Source organism: Lutjanus erythropterus, chromosome 17, assembly GCF_056507025.1.
Source record: "Lutjanus erythropterus isolate fLutEry1 chromosome 17, fLutEry1.hap2, whole genome shotgun sequence".
Taxonomy (NCBI): Eukaryota; Metazoa; Chordata; class Actinopteri; order Lutjaniformes; family Lutjanidae; genus Lutjanus; species Lutjanus erythropterus.
This window is the reverse complement of record NC_139333.1, coordinates 6,192,001-6,219,880: the sequence shown is the minus strand read 5'-3', so window position 1 is coordinate 6,219,880 and position 27,880 is coordinate 6,192,001. Positions and strand designations below refer to the sequence as shown.

General features: G+C 40.9%; 1 protein-coding gene across 1 annotated transcript; it reads right to left on the bottom strand.

The window, feature by feature from the left end:
- Positions 1 to 17: 17 nt before the first annotated feature.
- itgb4 (integrin, beta 4) lies at positions 18 to 27,880 on the bottom strand. The gene is made up of 42 exons (XM_084740126.1): positions 27,735 to 27,880; positions 25,097 to 25,179; positions 24,398 to 24,480; positions 22,810 to 22,911; positions 22,480 to 22,684; positions 22,297 to 22,393; positions 22,011 to 22,182; positions 20,849 to 21,112; positions 20,649 to 20,738; positions 20,391 to 20,513; positions 19,465 to 19,632; positions 19,299 to 19,375; positions 18,966 to 19,174; positions 17,995 to 18,098; positions 17,811 to 17,906; positions 17,505 to 17,643; positions 17,255 to 17,380; positions 15,409 to 15,527; positions 15,289 to 15,322; positions 14,995 to 15,189; positions 14,792 to 14,895; positions 14,643 to 14,701; positions 13,658 to 13,681; positions 13,419 to 13,567; positions 13,139 to 13,318; positions 12,835 to 12,983; positions 12,482 to 12,689; positions 11,592 to 11,909; positions 11,277 to 11,449; positions 10,986 to 11,166; positions 10,183 to 10,320; positions 9,910 to 10,092; positions 9,690 to 9,818; positions 6,954 to 7,121; positions 6,710 to 6,859; positions 6,179 to 6,313; positions 4,671 to 4,820; positions 4,251 to 4,439; positions 3,981 to 4,136; positions 2,960 to 3,124; positions 1,917 to 2,036; positions 18 to 1,826 (listed from the first exon to the last, which is right to left on the bottom strand). The coding sequence occupies exons 2-42, from the start codon at positions 25,170 to 25,172 to the stop codon at positions 1,702 to 1,704; spliced, it is 5,832 nt and encodes a 1,943-aa protein (XP_084596252.1). The 5' UTR covers positions 25,173 to 25,179; positions 27,735 to 27,880; the 3' UTR covers positions 18 to 1,701.

Below are 27,880 nucleotides of genomic sequence, written 5' to 3'. Positions count from 1 at the left end.
CTCACATGTAATAAACATTTATTTATCTCAAATCTTTATTAAGTGCAATAGAGTTGACATACCAAAAAACAAAAAAGAAATGAGGCAAAAAAAAAAGTAAGTGATGCATCACAATCTGACCAAAGATATATGAATTGTCAATTGAGTGTTTTCGGTGAAAAGTTCATCCACTTATCCATAAAAATATCCTCTCAAAATGTGTTTTACAAAAGCAACAAATACAGTAGAACTTGCATTGAAGCAAATACAATCTTTCTGTCTTTACACACCATTTCTCTGAAATACCAAAGAGTATCAAGGCCGGGCATCAGGAAAAATGAGAGGAGGAAGATGTTTTTTAATGTATTGCAGAAATACCACAAACTTTGTTCACAAATATGCAAAATTAGAACAAAAGTCTTCGTCCTCTCTTTTCTCGTCTTAATGCAGCCCTAATACTGCGTCGTACTAAAATATTAAGATCTCTTTGTTCCAATGTTAATCTACTGGAATGCAAATTGCAACGGCCTGGCAGAGAAAGGAAACACAAAAAGTATCAACTTGAAGCACATCTCTGTGTATAAAACATCAAATGCAAAACATGTTACGTTTCAGATTTCTGATCATGTGTCCGTGCCGTAAGATCACGCCCCTTGCTTGTCAGTAGGAAATGTGAAACGTATAAATGAGCAACATGAACACCGACTGGTGTGTGGAAATACCTCTATATTTTCAATTTAATGTCAGTCTGCTTAAGTAAAAAAAGAATCTTAAAAAGTATTAAATATGCTTGGAAAAAAAAAATCACACTTTAATATAATACAAATCTATAAACAAAAAGTCCCAAATACACCACTTTTTATTCTTGATCACTCAGGATGAGATTAACAGAAGAGTGTTGGGGCCGGGCAGCAGGGGGAAAAAGGACAGGTCAAAATGCTAAGAAAAAAGCTGATAACATTTTTGAGAATAAAGTCAAAATGATTATTCTCAACATTTTGACTTTGATTCTCAAAATGCAGTTTAAAAAAATATAAAATTTTCCTCTTTTTTTCCCTCATGCATTAATTCTGATTGTTCAATTTTATTCTCAATATTTTTAACTTATTCTCAACATTTCGACTTTATTCTCAAAATCTGAAATTAAAAATGCTCTTCCCACTTTCATTTTCCCCCATCATGCCCTGGCCATAATAATCTTCCATATAAGACCACCTGCTAACACATGCACAGAGACGGTGTGTTTAAACACCTCACACACAAAGACAAACCATCTCTTCCAGGCAGGTGGAGGACGGGCGACAAGGGGAAAAGGTGACTTTGGATTACTGAGCGGCAGTCAGATTACTGGCCCGTGTCGGCCTGATTTAAAGCCCCAGTGTGTCATAGCAGAAGTGGACCGACAGAGGGGAGTGGAGTCAGTAAACTAAACACTAAATGATTGTCTAAGTGGAAATAAAGTGGACTGAAATACATCAGAGCAGTGAAAAATGAATGTAAAATGAACAGAAAGTGGCCACAGTTTGTAACAGGCAGGACAGAGCGGCCTCTTCTCCGTCTATTTAAAATCTATTTTGGTTGCAGAATCTCACACCCACACTCTCTCATATAAAAACACAGTGTGATGTGTGAGCACTCTGGCGCCGACTCTTTTTAAAAGAGAATCTCAGATATGATTCCTCATCATGTTGGACCTTTGGGTGTTTTCATTTAAATAAGACCTTAAGATTCATAGAACATCTTCTTTGTGACGGTGGCTCCTCCCACGACGCTCCTCTGAACCACCTCCTTGGTGATCATCATGCCGCTGGTCTCTGTGTGCTGGGTGGTCGTCATCATCATGCCGTCTGTTAGAAGAGAGCAGCTCGTGTTAGTGTGTGAAGGAATTTTACGTTCTTTTAGGAGAACAGAGTTGAAACCGAAGCTTTATTCATTACCAGAGAAGAAGGGGTCGTTGATCATGGTGTGGGAGACGTTGGTTCGCGTGCTGACCTCTGTTGGCATTTGGAAAACTTCCCTCCTCGTCATCGATTGGCTGTTGAACTGAGACAAAGCGCCTGCAGGGGGCGAGGAAGCAAAGGAATAAAGATGTTAGTACACTGATGTGCTAGAATAAAATGATGAGAGAGTGATAAGATGGCTGAACAGGATGTTGGTTAATGCTGGTATGTTGAATATACAGTTAAACTGTATTTTGGGCCCTGAGATGGTCGTGTAGGTCATGTCAAAATTTATTTTTGACTGAGAGGATCATTAAGTTATCACAAAAAAGACTGGCCTCCTTTCTACAATATTTGCTTTTCAAGTTCACTGTGCCCAGTATGGATCTTAGAGTGTCATAAAAAAGAATCAGTCTGTAAAAGAACAAAATAAATGTGGAAATATAAAGAGGAATAAATAAAAGAATAATCTGACAAACAACAATAAGTTCATTTATTTTCACATTTATATTTTTTAAAACATTAATTAAAGTTTTTGCAAATAAATTGCTCTAAAAACCTCTAAAAACTTTACATCTTTTAATATATATATATTATATTATATATATATATATATATATTATATTATATATATATATATATATATATATATATATATATATATATATATATATATATATATGTATATATATATATATATATATACATATATATATATATATACATTATATGTCCTGTGCCAAACTTTCAGTGGAAAGTTTGGCCTGATGTTGAACAGAGAGCACATTTATTCCCCTGAGAGCACAAATATTTCCCTTTTGAAGTACTCTACAAGCTTTGTTCTACCATCCCTTCAGGCCAAAATGTCAACAGTGCACAGAGGAGGTCTCACAGTTTAATAGGCAGACAGTGAAAGTTTGTTCCACTACTTATGAGGACTTAAAAAAAATAAATATATTGTGGTTTTTGTTCACCTCCACTGAGGCATATTAAACATTCCAGTCTTTAACTGGAGTCTCTGTCAGCAGGATGTGTCTTACCTCCATCCTGAGACTCGATGGTGATGATGCCCTCCCTCTCAGGACCGAAGCCCTGCGTGGTTCGAGCCTGGACTTTAAACTTGTAGGGGACGTTTTCGGTCAGGTTCGGGACGGTCAGGCTGGTCTCAGCGCTGTCGCCGTTCACCTGGAAGGAACGCACGTCTCCTGGAGGAAACAAGAAACACGGGTCAGAAAATAACAGACTGAAATCAAATTCCAGTTCCTCTCAAGTATTTTCAAGGTTTTCCAGCACCTTAAAACTGTGGTAAATGACATACTTAAATACATATATGCTCAAAATGATTAAATCAGATGTTTGTTTGTTTTTTTTGCTATAAACAAGCAAAAATATGTTTTGTGACAGAATGCTAGAGAAGGGGAACAATTCAAAAGAAAACAAAGTTTCATGTTTTAAAATGTGTCACCTGTCTGTAAGAAGACTTGGCATCGTATTAGAGCTGCAACTGCAATTAATCAACTGATTAGTTATTAATCAATTATTAAATTGCTCTCTGACTACTTTGATAATTGATTGATCGGTTTTAGGAATTTTTTAAGAAAAAAAGTCCAGAGTCTCTGATTCCAGTTTCTTAAATGTGAATATTTTCTGATTTCTTTATTCCTTTATGACAGTAAACTGAATTTCTTCTGGTTGTGACACCTGAGGATGTCATCTTCATCTTTATCAACATTTTTCACAATTTTCTGACATTTAATGGCGCAAACAACTAAATGATTAATCGAGAAGATAATCAACAGATTAATCCACAATTAAAATAGTCACAGAACCCCAGCTGAATCAGTTGAACCCCTAAATCCTATATAACCTGCTGAAACATTATAAAATCACACAAACTTTTCTTCTTTTTTCTTTTTCATTTTAAATCATCATTGAAAAAGTGACCATGCTGAGTGGGAAGCGAGACTCGGACCAATCCAAGCACTTTTAAAATCTTGGAAAACACAGCATTAAATGTATTTCTATAGTGTGTTTTTGTTTCATATTTCCTTGAAGCCTTACCTCCACCATGCAGCTGTTCGCAGGTGACCACATAGCCCAGGATGTCTCCGTTGGGTTTACGGGGTTTGTCCCAGCTGAGCTGCAGAGAATCAGGACTCAGGGCGGTGAAGACCAGGGGTCCCGGGGCACTGGGAGTGCTCAGAGTGAATGGAGAGCCTTCAGTGGAGGATGAGACAGAAAACAGGATGAGGAGACAGACATCGTACAACCTCTGCTCACTGTATAAAAACAGTCGTTGTGTCCGTGGGTTTATCCGAACAGGGTCGATACCTGGCATGGGGCTGAGGGGGCTCTTGGGGTCGACAGCGGACTCGATGGTGATGACTCCCTCTCTCTCTGGACCCCAGCCCTCCTGGCTCTGAGCCTTCACCTTGAACAGGTAGGAGTGGTTGGGCAGCAGGTCCTGGATGATCACAGAGTTCTCGGCCGGGTTTGTCACATTAACACGCTTCACTTCACCTGCAGGAGACGACACAGGTTGTTTAGCTCATCAAAAAATACTCAAAAACAACTTAAAATAAAGACTAAAATGAAGTTATTAGAACAAATCCAGCAGTTTACTTTAAACGTCAGTCAATATGTACCATGCAAAAAAACTCCTCCTGAGATTTGCTGTTGCCCAAGTACACTGTTTGTATCCAACGTAGCAAAATCTAAGCTCTTTATTACAGAAAACTGATGATGATTTACCTCCGTTGAGCAGCTGGTAGAGGACACAGTAGCCCAGGATGTCTTTCTCACAGTGGGGCTCCTGCCAGCTGACTTTGAGGGCAGTGGGACCCAGAGCAGAAAACACCAGTCTGCTGGGGGTGTCGGGAATACCAGGAGAGAGTCGAGCATCTGATGGGTGAGACAGACAGACGGGAGTAAGAAAACTGTTGGATATGAAATAAGCGGTGAGTGTAAAGGGTGAAGAAGACAGAGAGGTACAGATATTAATTAACTGTTGTGTAAATAAAATACTGCGCAATACTTCTGACCATTTTCCAAAGCATGTAATGTCACCCTTTTATCCAGACAGCCATTTATCTCCACTGATTTGGTATGAAATTCAGCTTGTGGAGACATAAAACGTGTTTCTGTTCGGTTATTCCTCACACTGACCATCTTTATTTTCTTGTCAGTTACAACATTATCATTGATTAATAAAGTAGTTGTTAACAGAGACCGATTTGGAAAATAATAAGCTGAAAGATGCTAAAATGCTCTGTAGAGCTGAACTGCATAGATTGATGATGATTTTCTGTGGGTTCTTTATTAGAAGCGAGCTCTTTCACATTACACGTGGCTGTTTGATCCATTAGTGCAGCTTTAAAGGTTACATCTATGATTTTGAACACTTATTTAGCAGCAACAACTTTTTGCTGTGTAAAGATACAGTAGAGTAATGGCGTCCAGAGCAGAGATTGAAGTCACATTTGTTCTGTGCTTTAATTCAAGCTTCTCTGTCCTCTCTTCTGTTTTGGTAGCTCGTCTTCCTGTGAGACCGTCGGCTTTGAGGAGAAGAAATGGTCTCTTTTCACATCTAATTTAATTTTGATCAAACTAGAGATGGTGATTGTTGGATTGTTGTTTTATTTTGTTTCTGTCGAGCTTGAAGGAAATGTGTTTTTTGATGAGCTGCATCGTAAAATTAATGTTTTGGTCAATAGAGTCTGGTGGGCATTTGTTTAGGTCTGTGTTGTTAGTGGTTAGTGCTCTAGTGCGACATCTAGTGGCAGTGAAAATCATATATAGAATTTTTTAACATGATGATAGAAATTAAACTAAAAAAAAAGAATAAAAGAAAATCATATATAGAGTCTTTAAGAAATGACCAAATGAAAAATGCTTTTGGACAAAGACCAAATTTGTTTATTGTTCTGGTTTGAGTCTGTCGACAATGTAGCATGTGAATGCACCACTTTTCATCAGTTTACTATCAAATGTTAGAGGTCACTATCATCTGATATTAACATAACTTTGATCAAAATAAGAGAATCAACTAAAAACACATGGTGGGGTGTGGAAAATGGTCGCGTGTATTGTAAAATCTAAGTGATTTGTGGTGGCTAGAACACATAAAACAGCAGGTGAGGAGATCAGAGAGGGAGAGATGAGGTATGAGACAAACACAGAAGCAGGAGTAAAGATGACTGAAGAGGGGTGCACCTAGCGAACACATCCAGTGCCTTCATGCTTGTATGCCGCAGACTTACCCTGGAGCACCCTGTCCAGATTATAAAGGGCTTCATTGACGTCCGAAGACTGCGTCCTGGCCCTTGGACCCTGAGACAGGCTGTAGCTGAACTGGCTCTGAGAGCTGCTCTGCATCCCACTGTAGCCGAACCCACCTGATGGCGCGTTGAGCAGGAGGGCAAAGGATGGAGGAGGAGGAGGAGGAGGAAAGGTTGGTAAAGAGGAGGGGTACAGAAAAGTAGCACCGTAGGAGGGGGAGGTGGGCAGGTAGGTGAAGTAAAAAAAAACAAACAAAATGATAGAAAGAGAGCAAGACAAGGGGAGGGAGGGAGAAACAGCGATAGTCAGCATAGCTCCTGTGCAGCCAACAGCCCCAACCCTGCTAACAGATGTCCCAGAATTGGCCTCATGCGCCTGCACAGTTTACCTGCCGAGGCTTCTCTCGTACTACACTCCAAAGTAAAATCTTTCTTTGCCCGGAAAGACAAACGTAATTCAATGTACATTTACTTTGGAATAAACTCAAAGCAGTGCTGAGGTCTGAAGCTTACTTAGATCTGGGAACTTGCTCGACACTTCTCCCATGACGATCGAGTCCCGGATGTTCTCATCTGTGTAACCTCTGTTCTCAGAGCGCTTCCTCATGATCACCTCGGATGTGTGCACTCCTCCTCCCATCATGTCCGGTCTACGAGAGCCTCCTGCAAGGAGACGGGAAGATAACGGATAAAGACAAATGACACCTTGGTTTTTTGTGCGACTTTTTCTCGATACAGTTCCTGCCGTCCATCTTACCTGGTCCAGACAGGTAGGTGGTGGTTGTCTCTGTGGTGAAGGAGCCGCCCGCCCCTCTGTAGTTTGAGCTCAGGGTGGACATGGGAGAGGACGAAGCTGACATGTTGCGTGTCCCTGATCCTCCTGGGAAAAGGAAGCTCTGGTCCAACTTCCCGTTCAGCGTGTAATCTGTGAAACACCACAACAGGAGCCAGAAGTGTCAACAGACAGAACATGGGAAAGTTAGCGGTTGGTATTCAAGCATTCTCGGACGCTGATTGGAACAACACAGTGCCACTGATGTCAAGCACCCCGAAACCAGGCTCAGCCAATCAACAGAGGAAGCACCAGCAGGTTCTTGTAGCTCCCATCCTAATTGACTCACTGACAGGTTACAGAAACAGCGACGACTGTTTAGACTGGAAGGTGTGCGCCATCTACAGGCAAGGAAAGTAACAGCCTATGGAGCAGAGGCATTGAGTGTTTTTCTTTTTGAAGCTGTTGAATGGCTCAACTAATCTGTTGTTTTAGTAGAATCGAAAATGGCTACTTGCTGTTTTACAGCTACAAGATCTATTTATAATTTTTCTATCTATTTTTCGACCACCAAAATCATTAGGTATCAACACCTACAGACCGTGACTTTCTGTCCAAACTTTCATTGTAATTCATACAACAGTTCTTGAGATTTTTCGGTCTGCACCAAGGTACCAAACGACAGACTGACATCCCTCAAGCCAACACCTCTAGCGTGGCTAAAATGCAGCTGTAACATCCTTTTCCTTCAGGTGACAAAACTGCATCAGTTTAAAGTTTCTTTGCCTCATCATCTTTCTTAGATGACGATACTGATACATCTTCATCTGCAGATCTATGCTGTCACTTTGGCATGTGGAAAACTGGTCTAATGGCTGTATTTTTTTTTTTTTACAAATCAGTTTCATAAGGTGCTTCATATCTTAAAAGGCACATCTGAAGATTAAAACAAACACTGCTGCAAGAAAAAACAAATAATAGCTGCAAGAAAAGGTGTCATCATTGAAACGGCCCTGCAGAGATGAAACTGTATTTAATTAAGAAGCTGCACAGTAACTAAGCCTATACACACACACACACATATACAGACAGACACACACACACACCCAACAAGCCTCCTCCAGATCGCTACCTCCCCAGTGGGATGGAGAGAGGACAGACAGAGACAGGCACCTGGAAAAGCCTGCCCCCCGATCATCAACTGGAGGTGGGGCAGTTGATGCCAGCGCTCCTCTCTGGGCAGGTGGCGGGAGGAGAGATGGGATAGGTCTGGGACTGAAGCCCGAAACTGATTGTGAAATGATTAGCCAAATGTTTATGTTTCTGACAGGATCAAATCACGAAGGCAGAGAGAAACGTTGGTTGCCTTGCCGGGCACCTGACAGGCCGTGCACAATAGCTGGCATGCTAGCTGCCTGTCTGTCTGGCTATCTGTGGGTCTGATGGAGTGGTCTTCACCTGGCTGGGCTGTTTGGGCGTGCCTGGGTTGGGGGGCCTCATCTGAGCTCGTCTCTGTGTCTGTGCTGAGCCGATTGGGGATGATGTCCACTCGCTTTTTCCACGACACCTTACGGAGATCCAGGTTGGACCCCACCAACTTGACATATTTCCAGCCTTGTATTCGGGATCACAGGGGAGAAGCAAGCAGGCCAAGGATAGATTTGTAGCCAAGTATCAAACTTTTACTTACTTGTATGTATTTATATATTTATATATATATATATACATATATATATCCTGTATATGTCCCAAAATGTCTTGAGGCGAGGAGGAACATTAGCTTTAAATTCCAGAGAAAACTGATGAAGAGCACAAACAGCTGCAGAAAGCAGGAGAGTGACAGCACATTTAATGAGGGAAGGAAGGCCTTGCGGTTTGTGATTGTAAAGCACTCCTATAACAGATATCTGGGGATGCATTGGAAGCAGATTTCGTTGCTGCCTGGCTGGGGCGTTGCCCGCAGGAGAATTTGCCCACCAGATGGAACTGATTAAAAAAAAAAGGGCAGAGCCATAAGAATGATGTCGTTCCAGCATCTAAATGAATGAAGTGAACCAAAATTTCAAATGTTTAAAGATGGTGGCTGAAATAAAATGCTGTGATACTTGACAAATCAGAAATGTTCAAGGCCATAAGCCCCAGCCTAAACATTCCTGTACTACCCCCCCACACTGGGACATTTTGGAGGGTAAAATAAGGACCGGAAGTTAATTTGGACCCTGTTCCCTGCAGTGGAAATACAGGAAGCTCTTCCAAAAGTTCCTACTCCCTGGGAAAAGTTCCTGCGATGGAAATGCGGCTAATGTCACAGAAATACTGAAAAATAAGAAAGAGGCAGAAAAAAAGCGCAAGAGTACTTCACATCCTGAGGTTTTCAGGAGGAAATCTCACAAGTTGGACAATTTCCTACAGCACAGATCTGACCAACATTTCATTGCGTTGTCCATTCCCTGTTCGTCTCAGTGACACCACACACATTGCACAAACACTTGGGTTAAACACTTTGGCTAAAAGAACAAAGCAAGGTTGCCTGGGAGCACTGACAGTGTGGACTATGCGAGATAATTGGATCCTTATTACAGTGATAGCTTCCACTCTGGAAGTCTGGCATTCACGTGCTTCTCTCCAGAGCCAAAAATGCATCAGAATAGAGCTCTAACACATTCAGTTTACACTGTCAGCTGTTGTGAGTAGCTTGTGGTTTTGGCTCTGTGTACCCACCATCACCAGAGACGCTTGGTGTCTTGGAGCCTGCGGGGGACTTCAGCACCTCATTGCTGTACATCAGGTAGCTGTCATACTCGTCTCCTGCCTCTGCATCCACAATAGGTACATCTGGAATGATGGGAACTGCGAAAGAAAGTGAAGAGAAATAAATCTCTCCTCGGGGGAACGCAGATTGGAAGGCAGTGTTGAAGAGGTTTGTTTCCCCCTGACTTACTGGACAGAGGTCTGGCAGGCTGTGATGCCAGGTTGATGGTAGCATCTCTGAAGGGGCCCCAGCCCACGCTGTTCTTGGCGCGGACCTTGTACTGGTAGGTCTGGGCGTTCTGGAGGTTCTCAATCAACAGCATTCGCTTTTTGGGGTTGTCGATCTTTACTTTTTTAGCGGCGCCCACTGGCTCTGTGAGGAGATCGTCGGGAAATGATGAGAACGCTGTAATGCAAATATTTGTACAGTGTTTCCTTTTTTAGGCCGGACTCAGTCTCTTACTCATGTCATCATCGATGGGTGTGTAGATGACCTCATAAGCCGTGATGTTGCCGTTGGTCTCTGCAGGCTCTGCCCAGCTGAGCTGAGTGACAGTTGGACTGATGACGTTAAATGCCAGACGTCCAGGTTCACCAGGCACTGGAGAAAAACACAACAGGAACCATTTGTAAGTTCAAACTTTGTCTAGTTATAACAAAAGTGTTTAGAAAGTGGAGATCACTAAATTTAAACTGGTTGCACTACATAAAGAAATGAGTTGTTAACAAGCCAACAGATTTAACTAACAAAACTAATGTTAGCTTTCTAGTGGTTGACCTGTACCTGTTTAGAGTGAAAAGTAAAGAAGGTAATATAGAATATGGTTGTCACAAACCTACTGATGATTTTATGTAGTATGTTAAGGAAAAGCGCCACAGATTTTTTTCTAAGTAGAGGCACAAAATTCGCTGGGAACAGTCAAGATGATTAATGGGTAAATAACTAGGTAAACTGGGAGGTTTTTAAACTACATGTCACAAAACTAACAAAACATATCTCAAATTACAAATCTTCATGCTAATAACGTTTGACTACATAACACGCATTTTTTCATGTAGCTTAATTTTTACAAAGTTATGCTTCTGCTTGTGATGCAACAGTCTATTCATAGTTAGCATTACCACTGTTACCTAGCAACTGATTTAGACATTTCTTCTGTCAAGAAGCTAGAAATAAAAAAAAAAAAAAAAAGTTAATATATATTTGCTGGTATTTCCTGCAGTGGTGCTCCTTAACAGTAGTTTAGTGAATTATTAATTAATTACCATCCTCCAGTGTTTGACAGGTAACAACGTCTGTATCGTAGCCATCTCCCATTGCATTGTAGCCGCACACTCGCATCTCATAGTCACAATATGGGTACAGGTTGGTCAGCTCAGCTTGAGGAGTCTTCACATCTAGGACCTGGGCATCCTTCTCTGGGTCACCATAGATCCAGTACTTTACCTAAAATGCAGGAAAGGAAGCAAAAGATACAGCATTTGAGAAATACAGAACCTACTGTAAATGAGTAAATGTTAGTGGTTCAAGTTGAGGCTCTTGTAGATTTGATATACCTTGTACCCCTGGGGGTTACCAGGTGGTGGGTCCCAGTTGAGGCGGATGCTTCTGGGTCCAGTTGCTTTGGCCTTAGGGTTGCCTGGTGTGGGAAGATAACCACTGGGAGAGGAGGCTTTCTGGTTTATGAAGCCCATCTGCTGCATGTGAGCAATGTCTGGAGATTTGGGAACTGCAGGAAGTGGAAAAAGTTACAGGATTAAACATTAGCGTCTTTTTTAGAATGATCCCCTTTCTCATCATCTGAAATGCCACAACGCCAGAAACTATATAACTGCTGTTTTATGTGATCTAGTCTCCCCTTTGTGTTTTACCTCCATCAGTGACATTGACAGTGGTGGTCTTCCTCTCTCCAATGGAAGCGTTGCTACTTGGGTCAAACAGCTCCAGCTGGAAGGTCTCTGGCTGGACTGGGCCAGGGTGGGACTTTGGGTCAATCACTATGTTCTTCTCAGTCTCTCCAGGGGCAAACTTGAGTGGGCCGGATAATTCGAAGCGCTGGGCCTTCTTGGTGCGCCATTTCACTGTGGCGGGGCTGTCAGGATTGCGAGTGCGGACCACAGGGATTGTGTAGGTTGGGTCAGATGTGGTGAAGTTCTGCACACCCTTTTTGAACATCATCACACTGGGCTCTGGAGAAAATAAGGTGATGGAAAGGAAGAGAGGAAACTTTAGCAATCGGTGCTTGGGTCGGGAGCAAGGAAATATATGAAACATATGAAAATAAATCCTTTGGTTTAAAACAATGTTACTGTCACTATCCGCATACTTCCATGCATCCTTTACATTAGCATGGATATTAAGCAATACATCCACTGCAGGGCAGTTACCCCAAAGAAGAAGAGAAGAGTCAAAAGTTAAACATGGCAATGCTGGAGGAGGTTGTAATAATGTACCTCTTGAGAAAGAGACAAAAGCGGAGGCAGTGTTGTAGACAGTAGTGGTCTGTGTGGCCTTTAAATACATAACCACATGTGGACAGAGAATTCTTTTTACTACCTAACTGACAATGAACGTCATTTCCGATGACTTCTAGTGGTACTGCTCTGTTTCACCTGTGTCCGTAAGCTCTCAGAAAACATGCACAAATATGGATGAAACGAAAACAGGGTGGGGACAGAAGGCGCCATCTACATGCGTATCCAACATTTGGCATAAACGAGCCATAAAACACCATGATTTAAAGCCTCTTGCATCCTTTCACCTGGTTGGTCCGTGATGGTGACAGTAGTTCTCGGGTAGCGACCCAGCTTGGCACCCTGCCGTGGGTTACTGAGATCCATGACAAACTGCTTGACCTGTTTGTCCTCCAGGAGGCTGTCTTTCTCCCCCAGCTCCAGCAGACGAACAGGCACTGTTTTCTGGGTCTCACCAGGACCGTAGGTCAAATCTCCTTCCACAGTCACATAATCCTGAAATACAAAGGAAGAACAGGCTGTAATACAACATCACCTACTAGTCATTACAAACTGGCCTTGGAAGGCTCTCATCTGAGTAGAAATAACCATGCCAACATGTATTACAACTCTAATGTTGGACTTCTTTCAATCAGCTCACCTTCTTATCCTTGGCTGTGAGGTCCCGTGTGCGGTAGGTGACCTGCGTGCGTCCATCTTCTATGATCTCTCTGCTGATTGGGATGTTGGCCACCCCATCCTGCCTGCTGTAGGTGTAGGCCGGCTGGAGGAATGAGAAGACACTGGAGGCTGGAGAGGAGGAAGGGGAGGATCCATTAGAGTAATCCATAGTAAAGTTTATACACTTTCCCTTAAGTTCAGGTCACAGGACCTGTGATGAGTTGATCCTCTCATCTCCTTTGATTGACAAGGTTTACATACAGAACTAAAACTGGATTTCTCACCATGCTCTTTGATGATGGTGATGTTGACCAAACGTTTTCCAATCTCAGCAATGCCCAGTGGCACATCTATGGCCTCCACCTGCAGCTGTTTCTTGTCATCGTCTTCATCCTTGACGAAGAGCGGCACGTGAACATCAACTAACTCCACACCTTCCTGGAACTCTATGGCTCCTGTAGCCTCTGCAGAGGAAGAGCGGATAAAACAACAACATTTATGGCAGGACTGATTAAGATATGAGCAGCTCACTACAAATCACAAAGTGGTTAGCTTTACACACACCTCTGTCTGTGGCCACAGTGTAGTAGCCGGGCACCACTTTGAGGTCATGCACGTTCCCAGACTGGACATTTTTCTCAGTGAGTTTGACTATGTCGGGGTAGCTGGCGCGAGGAGCAGACAAGACAGTGTCCATGATGGCATAGTCCTGCCTTAAGTGCACAAGAGAGGCAGACAAGTCAGACACGCATGACCTAATCTCTGGTGTTATCTTGTGTTGTATCAATCAGAACGTTAGTTACCTTTTCCCAGCATTTCTCTGCATTCTGCAAGAACCAAAACAGGTATTAATAAGTGAGAGATTAGACATTTAATTTCCATTCTTGGTCATATTACAAAAAACAGGTCTGTTAATGAATATACTATACATAGCTAAACATTTGTTAGATGTCACTTAGCATGCCCCTTGTTTGGAGCACGCAAGCTAAGCAATATACTGCTGTGGACAGGGTCAGCAGCAAAGGGTGCTTAAAAAAGCCACTTAAAAATGGTCTGCCTAAAACATCACTTTAAGTACACTATATTTAGAAGATTTTCACCACTGTACTTTGCCATCAGACAGCCATTTATGACGGGAAACTGCTGTTAAATGAGCCAAATATTGCTCTCTCCAAACCAACCAAACTCCATAGTCAAAATCTATATTTTTACCTTGCAGAACACAGGAGTTGCCGGTCTACCTCTGCCTCGACCTGTTAGTTTGTGTGTGTTATTGTGTGACTTTGGTGAATCCAAATTGACCTTTAAAAAAAACCAAAGTCACATGATAAAACAAACCAAGAGATCAAAGCAGCGGTTGACCAACTCCTGTGTTCTGTGAGGCAAAATGACTGATTTCATCTTTTCCTATGCAGTTTGGCTGGTTTGGATAGAGTGATATTTGGCTTTTATATTGGCAGGTTTCCACTGGAGAAGGAGAGGTAAAGCAGTGAAATATTCTAAATATAGTGTTTAATTCAACTGACAGGCGGACCTTATCTTTAGCTTTTTATTTTATTTTACTAACTTTTATTTACATAACAGAACACTCCCTGACATAGGACCTCATACAAAGATATAATAAAAAAACCAGAAAAAATCCTATAAACAATATACATAAATACATTATTAAATTAAATAAATTAAATCAAATAAAAAAACTGAGATTAACAAAGAGGGGAGGCATTTGGAGCAGAGCAAGTTCAGTTACGGAGGAACACAACAAGGGCTTATTTAGTTGTATCTTACCTAAATGTGGTCCTTTGCACTTTCTGGGCGCCAGGAATCTGCTTGTACACCTCATTTAGCTGGATGGAAGAACAAATACAGTAATCAGGGATACAGTCATCGTTTATATACTCATATGTGTACCCACCAACACACAAAAACACACTCACATTTTCAGCCACTTCTTTACGGAGCTGGTCAGCATCTCTGGACTCGGGGCGAGACAGGTTCTCAGAGAACAGCCTATTTAGGCGGAGGGAGACTGGGAACTGGACTACAAGGGGAAAGAGGAACCATGAAAAGACATCAGACGGAGATTAGAGCTGAAAAGTTTCACTATTTAATCAGTAGGTCATTTTATTTGAGCACTCACTGATCTCTTTGGGGTTAGGCTTTATCAGAGCCTGGGGGTGATTGGGTGCTCGGTGCACGTTGTCTGTGACCTTCCAGCGAACCACATCAGTTCCTTTGGGTGGGCCGGTCCTCACCATCGGCGTGTCCAGGTGGTCTGAGGTGAGCAGTGACTGGCGGAGCAAATACTCATCTTCCTTGAAGCCAACCATGCGACCTGGAGAGAATACAACATTAAGTGAGTCATATTCCCAGGTGGGAGGAATAGGTTTGAAAGTAATATTTTCATGTGTAATATAAATGTATAAATGCTTACCTCTCCTACAGCAAGGCAGCAGGGCGAGACAGCTCTGTGTCAAAAGAAGACAGAAGGCATTACTCCCACTGAGACTTACAAATGTTGCTCATCTATGGGTGTGAATGTGAGTGTTTATACCTGCCAACAGCGTTTGCAGCAGGCACAGTATTTCCAGCAGCAGAGCAGCAGGAGTCCCAGCAGCAACAGGAGGAACAAGAGGAGCGGGAGCAACCACAGGAGGCTGGCAGGGGGACATTCTGAAGGTACGTCACAAAAAACAGGCAAGTTAGACACACAATGATCGTACAGAACACCGCTGCCAGAGGTTTAACTGAAGTAAAGACAAGAGTTCGCTCTTGCTCTTAGGTCAGTGTGCTGGCTTCCAGTTTAGATGCTTTCAGCAGTTCCAGTGTTTGTCCAGCCATGCATGCAGTTTTGCTTTTAATCGTCCAGGTTTTAAGATATCTGCCTCCGTCCCAGTGCAATGGAGGTAAGAAGGAATTTTGTTTGTTTTTTACACCTTTAAACAATTACATTCAAAACACTAACCTGTTGTTCCACAAACTGTGTGCATGCACACATTTCATGAAAACCAAGGCTGAATTACAAACTCTGCAAAGTGGATAACAGCTGCAGACCTCATGAGACACTAAAATCCCAGATTGCCTGTGCATCACTGGCTTCTATGTAATTTCACTGGCATTTATTATGATGTGGTCCTGTCTCCCACAGTAATGGGTCCAAGGAGAGAGTTGTATGTTGGCAAATTTGTGATGTGTGATATTGGATTATATAAATGAAATTCATTTGACTATGATCACTAGATGTGGATGTTGATGGCAATGTGGGGATAACAAGGTACATACACAATGCACAGAGGTTGGTGGTCAGTAGTGCCACAACACCTTATTTCAGCATCCGTATTTTAAAGATTAATTTGGGTGAACCTACCCTTTAAGATCCTAGTACCTGTCTACAGATTCAATCACTGGCATGCCCCCTTTGTCATTAGTGTACAGCAAGATATATTCAAGAGAAGTTATTTACTGCACTTTGAGCTGCATTTCTCAAAGTCCTAGAACCTTGTTTTCATGCGTGAAATATTTCTCTATATCTTTAAACATTATCTGGCATTTTGAGATAATCTTCATCGGCCAATGCCTGCGCTCGCAAAGCCAGAGAACAAAAATGTCTGCTGACACATTTTGAAAGAGTTTTGAAAGATCTGTAAAAAAGTTAAGTGTGGTGCCCTGCACTACAACTCTCATGCATACTGTTGTTAATGTTTACTTAAATGTCCTCAGTCATCATCAACTTTTCTAAATGTGAACATGTTTCTCCTGAGCTTCTAAATGACAAATCTCATCTAAAACTCTTATTGGCTAAAATTAAATATATTCATGTTGTAATGTATAGAATAATCCAGTTGAATACAATAGATACCAGTCACGTTAACCAAATGTTGTTTTTATTTCATTAATTAATAAAAATTCAATTTACTGGATATGTTAACCATGTATATTATATTGTAATGTCCCAGGAATAATAGAATTATATATGACTATTTTTGTTTTGATATCAGCATTATATACTGGTCATTGTCCACCATGCTCTCTAATTATTATTAATTGAAAAACTCGTATCGGTCAACCACAATCAATGTTATAATTCAGAAAGAAAACAAGATAAGAAAAAAGACTTAACTGTAACTCAAATTCACCCACATCAAACCAGAAACAAGAACACATATAAAACAGAAAGACATCTCTGATTTTAAAACACCAAAACTGTTGTAACTTTGCCAGAAAATTTTGTGTTCATGTTTAGACTTTAAAGCCATAGATCACATGGGCGCTACAGCTGAGTTCAGAGAAACAATAATAAAGAAATAAGGAAATAATGAAGAAATAATAATAAATGATACATCCATCGCTGAAATGAGAGTGAAAATGAGAGTGTGGTACATGCCCAAACTGCAGCTCACCTTTCTTTTCGAGCACCTGGACGTCCAGGTCTTTAACTTTCGGATCTTTAGAGTTATCTACGGTGTAGTAATACGTACAGTCGTCATCCTCATCACGGAAACTGCATGCTTGAAGCACCTCCTTGGCTGAAAACACATATATACATCCAATTATGAACAATTATTAAGTGTTTTAGGCATGGCCACTGTACTGTCAGTGTTATTCAATGAAAAGCAAATCACAGTCACTTTGTGCCTGATGTGTCCTCACATTTTTTGAGTTCTTTCACCGTGTAACTTTTGAACGCGCACTTAGCGCAGTCCTTGTCGTCTTTCTTATCTCCTGTCTTCCAGATTTGACACTGGACGCAACTCCTTGTATCCTCACACAAACCCCCGCCCAAGAGGGTCTAGACAGGACACACACACACACACACACACACACACACACACACAAAGGTCAGGCAGGACTGCACAGAAACACTAAGATTTAAAAGCTGAAGTATGATTTGAGGCATTGAGTACAGCCAGAAAAGCAAAAACATGACAAGCAATTCTTTTTTTAATGTTTACCTACCTGGAAATTTGGCTCACAGGTTGAAGTCATCGCGATACCTGAATCTGGACACTCACAACGCCCGCAGACACATTTACCTAGTCCGCCGCAAACCTCCTGGTATAGATAAAAACACAGTCAGACACCAACTGACATGAAAGGTGACACGATTACCTAAACTGCAAGCAGAAATGGTTCTACTCACGCCCTTGCTGTCCAGACACGTCTGCGTGCTCTTGGGACACTCACAGGCGCTGCCCTCCCAGCCCTCAACACATGCACACTGACCCATGACGCAAGAGCCGCGGTCTAACAGGAGGAGACAGACATGAAATGAGCTGTTTTATCATTGCGGTAAGAAGTGTGTAAGCAGAAATGACTAATAAAATACAGACAAGAAAAACAGAATTGCACTTTGTATGAACCGTCCTTGAACCTGACACTGATTGATAAATTAATACAGCTTATCAAATTACTATGATGTGTCACTGGCCATTTAGTTTAAACCTGTCATTCCAAGTCAAGACTTGGTCGGGACCCACAGGTGGATATTTTACACCGGATATTTTATTTGGGTCACCACATAAATAAAAGTCTATGTAGAAAATTCTGCAAATTTAAAGTTTAAATGTCTATATTGTTTTATTGATGAGAGGGAAAAATGAGAGCCTGTTAATTCTGCCAAAATGCACTTATTTATGACCTATTTATTTAATTCTAACCCTAGATTAAACTTCTATCTCTAGTTGGAAGTTTTAACATGGAAATCAACAACTTTCATCGTCTTTCAAAGTGATATTATTATTTACCTGTTGTGACAGAGACAGCAGGTGATATGCTAAAATTTATTTCCCTGTCGATGTGACAGCATTTTGTGCTCCATGTACAAAAAAATTACTTTTCTGCAAACCCGTCACAGAGAATAGTGTCTATTTGTAAGGAACACTGAGTACAACCTAAAAGCATGACAGACTATTCAAAGATATCAAGCTTTTTGTGGCACTCTTTTGAAAGGTAGTTTCAGTTACACACTAGGGTGTCATGATTCTCCAAATCCACGATTTAAAGGCCACAAATCAATTAAGTTAAAAAAGAAAGAAAGAAAAGAAAGAAAAATAAATACCAGTAGAACTGCCAATTCTGCCTTTCATTTTTGACTCTGTCAAACTGTCGTACCATTGCAGAGGAAGCCTCCAAATCTTGGACACTGGGTCTTGTCATACTGACAGTAGGGTCCTTCATACTGATCGGGGTTGTAGCACACACAGGTTCCACACTCCATGCAGTCTCCGCGGCCTGAGCAAGGCTGCTCGCCGGGCGAAGCGACACACTGGCTGGCGGCCTGAGCTGAATTAGCTACTGAACAGTTGCAGAATGAGCCGAGCCTGACGGGGACACATGGACAAAACAAGGATTTTATCAAACCCAGAGGTCTGAAACAGCACCGTCACTTGGCAGAGGTGCAGTAACCACGGTGAAATGATGGAGAATCAATAATTAAAGCCTCACCAGCCATCATTGCACTGACACCTCCCGCATACCAGGTCTCCGTTGCCATGGCATCTCGGTGCTTTAGGGATGGACGCCTGAAGGACAGATAAAAGAGACACTGGGATGAATGTACAATGTAACATAAAGAAGTGTGAGTAAATGACTCAACTTTTTGCGTGTCTACCTTTTCACAGTCGCAGGTCGGACACAAAACCGAAGCAGTAAGATTGAGTGCAGCGTTAAAGGTTGAAGGTTTGACTCTCATCATCCCTGTTTTTTCGTCTGGATCTGCATCACAAACAGGTTTCTCGTCCAGCATTCGCTGGGCTTTGAGCGACATCTTGAACTTGCCCTGGACACACACAGACAATGTTAGAGCATTTAGTTGTATGAGTCTTAACACTGACATGGTTAAACCAAAAAGTTAAGGCAACGTTGGACTTCTTGACTACAACTAGCCTGTAAACCCCAAAACACTGATTTTACTTAGTTAATCATTTGTTTAATTCACCAACCATTTCATATCAGCAATTTTAAGTAATTATGACCAAAATTAGAATTGTGGTGACAGACTGAATCCCTCCGTAAAACAGCATGATTTCTACAAAACCCCCCAAATCTGATCCTATTTTTGAGCAGCTACACCATATTCATATATTTTACAGAGTAAAACAGAAAAAATGGATTATAATGAAAACTTTTGTATCTGCTTACAATTGCAAGAATTGTTTGAGGTACTTGTTTTTTTTTAATATAATTGATTTAAGAGTGCCTTTAAAACAAATAAGAGGACAAAAGAGACTCATTGAAGTCAGAAATATAAATGTTACAGTGCTTTTTATCGATAGCAGGTCCCTCATTCATGATGCGTTTTTGTAAGTTTGGGTCCCAGGGAGACACCAAGTATCTCTTTTGATTGAAAAAGTTTGGGAACAATTGGTATTGACTGTCTGTACATCTAATTCTAAAAATCATATTATTGGCAATAAAAAATAAGAAAAATAAGCACAAAATATTAACTTAAGTTTGGACTGTCAGCTTATTAAAAAAAACATCTGTTGTGTTTTTTTTTAGTTTAGTCAGTTGTTTCCATCTTGTTTTTCTTCTTACTATTTCTCCAGGTTTGACACTAAAAGCCCCGTATTGTGCAACGCTTCCGCTGGTGGACAGGAACTGTGCCTCGAAAGCCTTAGGTTTGTCCTCTGCACGGATGCTCATCTTAGAACGGATACTCTGAAAGGACACATGACATCAGTCAAGTTTGCAAAGTCATTCGACTCAACTGTCTACAGAGTGCCAGAAAGTGCAAAAAGCCCCAACAAAGATATTCTTCCACCTGACAGTTGTACTGAAGAGGTGACGTTTTACCTCGAAGGCAGTCTCCATGACTTGCAGGATATTGGATGAGTCTTCTTGCAGCAAACCAACCTCTGCAATGGGGAAATACTCTTGGAGTTTCTAGACAGAGGAGCACATACAACACAAAAATAAATCACCAAAACGCCAACCTAAAATTGACACCATGTTTCATGAGAGTAGCTTCAATGAAGGCTGAATAAGTAACTGACCTTGTAGTACGTGTAGGAGTGGTTGGTGACAGCAAAGATAGGAATGATGTTGTGTTTGCCCAGCACGCGGACCAGTGTGGGTATCGAGGGGTAATCCTGGTGTATATCCTCTGTGTATTTGTCTTCGTCGTCCAGGTGGCAGAGCTCATCGTTACGTGGCAGGATGCCTGAGAGCACATTAGCGCCGTCAGCCTCGTAGTGGAAGGCTGACTCGGTGGAGAACACCAGGAGATGTGTGCTGTGGTCGCGCCAGCCGATCTTTTCCTAGAATAAGAACACCAATCATACGGGAACAGAATTTACAGTGGTTAGTCAGAGAGGAATGATATGTTGACAGAAGTATTAAAAGATGCAAATTCTGCTGAGCACCAGCTATTGTGGCCAACAGTGACAATTATTATTACTCGTATCTTAAATTTCCTTTTATTCGTAAGACGCTTAAAACTTAAATAACTAATTATTTCACCACTTGGACACAGCGTAAAGAAACTGTGAACATTAAAGCGCAAAGTGGGTTTTTAGAGCAACGTAGTTTAACAGTAACACAAATAACTACACACACACACAGCTATATGTATCTAAAGTTAGTTAGAATTAGGAGCAAAACTGCTGAGTGCACTGACCCGGGTGAAGATGTGTTTTATTGCTTACAAATTCAACATGTCAACTGTAACAGCTAAAAATTGGTTTATGTTGTCTTTCGAAAGTTATATGGTCCTACCAGGGGTGGAAGCAGCTAATTATAAATACTCAAATTACTGTAATTCAGTCGTTTATTTGGGTACCTGAGAACAATTTGAATTTAGAACATTTTATTTGTTCACATACTGGCCAATCAAAACCATGACATACATACAAAGAAAAAGTTTGTAAAGGTGATCATGACCACTGAGCAGAACAGCGAGAGCTGGGAGTAATTTACACTGAAGATTTGGAGAAACTCTGATTGATTGATTGCCTGCTATTTAACATTTGAAGACTCTCCTAATAGTTGTTTTGGAAAAGAATACTTTATTTTCTAATTTTCCACCACTACGTTTGATTTTTACAGAGAATTAAACAGTTCAGCCCTTTTTTGAGAGTGGTGTGACATTTTTGGATCACAAGCCTGTTTCTGCCACCCAAATTTAGGCGTCTACTTTGTATCAACATTCTTACTTACCGTACAAACTGCAGCCTGCAATATGGCATCAAAACCTCCTTCAGGAGCGTCCAGGTTGCCAGATATTCTCTCCTTCTGCAGCTTATCAGTGAAATCTCGCAAGTTGCTGGTCAGCCTGATGGCGTTTTGGAAAGAGAACGGAGGGTCGCTGTCTGGCCACGGCTGTCTGAGTCTGAACAGGTGGAGTGGGACAGACAAAAGACGAGAAAGCAAGAATTTAGGTTACACTACTGTCTGTATGTGCTTAACCTTCTTTAATGTCTCCATGTCATATCTTCTCTCTTACTTGGAGGGTCTCATGTCAGTCTGGGGCTCGATCACTTTGTCCACAAACTTTCCAAACCCAATGGTGTAGTCATTTGACAGCTTCTCCACCAATGTAGCTGCAGGAAACACATTCACCATCAGCATTTCTGCAGCAACTTACTCGACAGTCATCACAACACTTCGCTAGTACAAAGATGCCCACCCAGCTCGTTGCCCATCCTCTTTAAGTTGTCCAAATCATCAGCCATGGAGTTGGAGAAGTCCATAAGAATATAAAGGTCTAGAGGCCCTTTGGTTGGAGCAAACACCTCCATATCCACCACCTTCTCCTCTCCTGGCAGCAAAGTCATCCTCATCTGCTGTGGATACACTTGAGACTGCGCCAACGTCATGTCGATTAATTTCATCTGAACAGGAAAAAAAAACATGGGAAAAGTTTAGGTTTCATATTTTTATTTGAAACAACAGCATGAATTTTAGACTGAAGAATGGTGGAATGACAGGAAGAGAAATGAGGGTCACGTAGACTTACTCGTTCTATTCTCATGCTGCTTTGAGCTGTGATTACAGCCGCAGCACTGCAGCCATGGGCAATTATATTCCTGTGCAGGTCACAGCGAGGGCCCTCAAAGGTCTGAGCGGACAAGAGGTTTGATTAGTCAGTTTTGCTTTCTTCACATTAACATGGATATCCTTCATATAACAATCATTTTTGATTATGCAAATTGTAATTTGAGCCTAGAGATTAATTCTGCACCTTGGAAATGATAGCAAACCCTATCAGCAGCCTTTTTTAAGTACTGAGGATGAGATTTTCAGCCACCAGAAGGGAAACAAAGCTACAACTTAATCCCTCCAGACAACTGTTCAGTATCCCAGTAAGTCAACTAAAAGCGTTTGCTTTTGCAACTAATAAACTCATATGACGGATAAAGATAACATAAAGGATCCTGAGAAACAGCTGTTTTATTGCTCTCACCAAACTCCCTTACAGAAATTCTATCATCACATCAAACGCTTCATTCAAACTTGACAGAAATAAAATAAAACTCACCAAAACACTTTTGGCTTATTTTTCCACTGTTCCAACAATCATCAGCTCTGGTTTATTTGAAATAAACCCTTAATTCATCACGGTACATGTGAAAATGTTCTGGCTGTTAACACCATTTCCAAATGTAAATTATTCAAAACAGTTCTGTCTTTGCAGCGATCCTTTTCATAATGTCATCGGACAATGAGAATAACAAGTTGAGTCAGTCGGTGGCAAAAAGCAAGCACTTTTATACTGGACTTACTTTGCCTGTAAGGGTAAAGTTGTAGCTTCATTTCACTTTAAATTTCAAAAATAGTTGTCCCCATTAGTCACTCTGACATAACACATGGGAAATTAACAGAGTGCAAATACTTCATTACCATACTTAAATGCACACTTAAAAACAGGCTTGTTACTTTAGTTTTAATGCATTTCAGGGGAATTTTGTTTACTTTTAGTTTGCATCATTTTGTGTTGCCTTCCCTCAACAACATCAAGATCCATTTCATTCTAAATGCAGGGGACAATAACACATAGGAAAGACAATCTCTTGGTGCATCTATCAGTGCATATAAAACAAAACAGACATAAAGAGGTTGAGGTTCTGTTAGCTTTGCACAGGAGCAACAGGTAGAAATTTCCTTCAGAGACCCACTGTTTCCTGTTCTACCTTGAATACATTTCAGAGTCTGCTTTTTTTTTTTTTTTTTACTTTTACTTGAGTAAAAAGGTGCATCTGCACTTCTAACCTCTTTTATACAAGTACCTGTAGTTCTACTTGAGTAAAGAATGCGTGTACTTCTGCCAAATCTGGAAATTAGGGTCAAGGTTGAAAAATACTTTAAGAGGTTTTTTTTTGGCAAATTGGAATTTGTCTTGCCAAATGTTTCATTATTCTTTTAAAGAAAGCTGAACGTTAGGGCACTGCACAAGGACAAAGTGCTTAGCTACCATCCAAGAACTAAAACACCAATAGAGTACATGGTATTTTTCCCTGAGGAATGCCACAGCTCTAATGATTTATGTCAGGACTGACAGATTTGAATCCAGTTCTTTTATACCACTTGCAGTTTTGTGCTCTCACCTCATCAGAGCAGTAGGCACAGTTTAGCCCAGACTGCAGGCATTCTGAGCAGGTCTTCGCCCTGGAAGCGAAGCAGTAGTTCTCTGTAGGGAGGGGCAGCAGAGGGAGACAGGCAGGGAGGAGTGTCAGGAAGAGTCAGAGTCACAGAGAAGAAACAGAGAGAGTCAACCCCATGAAACATAGCTCAAATACCAAAAAAAAAAATCTAAACAGACTTTGGCACATCTTATTTTCTCCTGACAGTGCTCCAAATGAAACCTAACAGTGATACACACAAATACATAAATACAGTTTCACTGTACATAATGTAGCCATCTGTAATATTTCAGTTTGATTAATCAAAATTAATCCAAAATCAATAAAAAATGCCAGAAATTTGTGTAAAAATCAACATTTAATTATTTAAAATCAGGAAATCCCTACATTTTAGCGACTGGCATTACTCTGGGCATTTTGCTAAATAAAAGACTCAAACAAATAATTATTGTTTCATCAGTAATACATCACTCTTCACAGTGACCCACTCGATTATTTACTTAAAATGTGAAACTACCCTCTTAACACAAGTCTCTAAAACTTAACATAATGGTAAGAAAATGATAAGCACCTATCCTTTTTAGACATCTTCCACACAAAATAATGTCAATAAATTACTTGCAGTGAAATTGAATTATTAGTTATGACTTTTGGCTTCCTCACCTTCAGCATAACAGCAGGTCAGCAGGACGGCTAGAAGCCCAAGCCCCGCTGAGAGACGCAACGTCCATCTCCCCATCTCCTTCCTGTAACAGAAACACACACATCCATATATGCACACTGACAACACAGCTATGATCCAGTGTTACAGAATGACAGAAAAAAAAGAGAAAGAGAAAGCTTTCTGTCCTCTGGGGAAATCTCTACAGACCAAGGTGTAACTTGAACCACCTGTACTTTCCCTCAGTCAAGCCCCAGAGAAAGTGAACAGGCCCAGACACTCCCCTTACATTCACTTCACTTTGTAAAAAGAGCTGCTAACTGAGAGTCCTTCAAAACAGAAAGACGCCGTGTGCTGTACCTTCAGAAAATAAGACAATGAGCAGATCACTAAAACCTATTCAAAATAAGATAAACATTCTTTTTATACCAGAATATAGGCATAAATTGGTGGCCACATATATTTTTAAAGGGTTTGTTCAACCAAATTACATATATTTTGAGATATATAATATTAAGACTTCTACCTACACCCCAATACAATGGAATTAAAGAGCAATTTTGTTTGCTGTCAACAGTTTCCTACAGAAGAAACAGTAACTTTGAGAACTGTTGACATTAAGGTCATAAAGAACATACGAAATTCCATTCACATCCATTATATTGGGATAAAAACAGAACTCTCAGAAAGACATCTCAAAATCTGGGAAAATAAAAATGGCTAGATGGCTAGATACTAAGGGTGTCAAAATTTCAATATTAAATCGAAAATTGATCAAATGATCGATGATCAAAACCAAAGGCAGAGTCTCCCAGCACTTTTTTTCCCTCTCCAACCCGCCTACTTGCAGTGTCCTGTGCATGTCCGAAGAAAAATCACAACACTTCAGAGATGACATAGCATAGCTGTTATATCACTTGATACCATATGAACTATCCTTTTAAAGAAGAAAATTGAAATGAGAGCTGTCAGGGCATAAAACCAATGATCTGTTGAGTTTTGCAAATCAAGACCTACTGATGGCATGGCTGTCAGTGCAAAAAAAAAAAGTATAAATTGAAAAAATTAAATGAATCTTTATTTTAAAATCGAAAGTCAAACTGAATCATGGATTTGGAGAATCATGACACCTCAACTAGATACCTCATATTTTTTGGGTGAAACAACCCTTTATAGGTGGGTAAGTAGTGCCTTTTACAGAGTATAACATTTGTTATTCTAGATATATATAAATATCCAGCTGAGGCATGGTAAAATGTGGAAAAAAAAGAATCACAACAGGAGAGGACTAATACAGGGTGGGACCTGCAAATTTTCCAGGCAGCATGCTGTGTAGATTTCACAATAAAATCACTTTATAATTTTATGCTGGAATCTTGGATAGAGAACAATCCCATATACAGGAGGACGCAAAAACAATCTCCACTAAAAACAGGAGGTGGGGAGTGAACAAAGGCCACTATGTGTCATGAAATGTCTCAGTAATTGTCTCAGTGGGCAGATGAGTGAATACTGCATTTGCCACCACAGCGCAGACAAAAAAAAAAGATGATTTGTGCTCTGGAGATTTACAACTCGAAGCAGGAATTTCTTCTTGAGGCGAGAGAATGACCTGTCCAAGTTAAAAACACATGGGAAAGGCACCTTAGCACTTCACTGTGAACTTGACCTGACTACAGGTGTGAGTGCATGTGTGTGTGCAAGTCTTGGCCATAAGGTGTCACATAAATCACAGACCAAGATGGGTCAGAGGAAAAAAAACAGAACAGACCGGCTCTTATCCTCCAAACTTGACCATCAGTCACAAAGCGTGAGCCGAGCAGAGAAAAAGCACTTTGTGTTTCTCATCCGTCTCAGACAAAATCAAAGGCACGCAGGCGTTTATGACACTGACAATAAACTGGGAGACACAAATTACAGCTTGCAAGAGACAGAAAATAGCACTGAGTCATTCATGCTGCCTTTTTTTTTGGTCTGAATGACACCGTGGCACAAAAAAGAAAGAAATTAAAAGCCATTAAGCGTTGTCTCTAGAGACAACAGCATGCCCGCCAGGTGAACATACCACCGCTGGGTGTGGGTCTAACCCCTGTCATGACATCACAAGTAAAGGGTGGAGGTCTTAAGTAAAAGAGTTAGGGGTCATGATCGGGCAGCTGCCTTTGACAGTAAGTTAAATCACAACCGCACACACCTGGAAAAATCACAGCCTTTGAAGCTATGACTGCATTCCACCTCAAAACCCAAAACCCAAATAAAAGGAGGCAAACTAATATAGCAGGCATGTGGGCTTAATATTATGTCTGAATCAGTAGCAAAATTACTTATATAAACACCTTTCTTTCACCTGTTTTGCGTTGAACTTTGATATAGGCATTCATTATATATATAAAAACAGAGCTAAATCTGTCCAGAGCTCAGTGCATGCAGTTCTAAAACCACATGGTGAGATATAAAGTTACATAATGTACACTTTACAGCCGTTCACCTTGCTCAAGAGTCATACAAATATGAACCAGCAGAATAATCAGCAAATTTTGCAAGGCTGAGAAGAACACGTTTCAGATGAAGGGCACTGAAAACAATGGAGCTGTTGGAAAATTTATGACTGGATACAAAGAGATTACAAATCAAACAAACCTCTTAACTGCGTTCTCGCCCAGTCCAAGTCCAAAAGTCCAACAATAAATAAGAAAAAAAACAACTATTCCCTCTCCTTTGTTTAACCCAAAGGCTCGGAAGAAGTTTGTATCCACCTGTAAAAAGAAAAAAACTTCAAGTCCTCG

What these genes read in the sequence shown, in the direction of transcription:
- itgb4 (XM_084740126.1), bottom strand. Translation starts at nt 25,172, where the DNA reads ATGGGGAGATGGACGTTGCGTCTCTCAGCGGGGCTTGGGCTTCTAGCC. An exon ending in CACCATCACGGACCAACCAG is followed by an intron (nt 11,910 to 12,481) that starts GTGAAAGGATGC and finishes TATTTTCTCCAG; the next exon opens with AGCCCAGTGTGATGATGTTC. An exon ending in CACCTACCTGTCTGGACCAG is followed by an intron (nt 6,860 to 6,953) that starts GTAAGATGGACG and finishes GTCTCCTTGCAG; the next exon opens with GAGGCTCTCGTAGACCGGAC.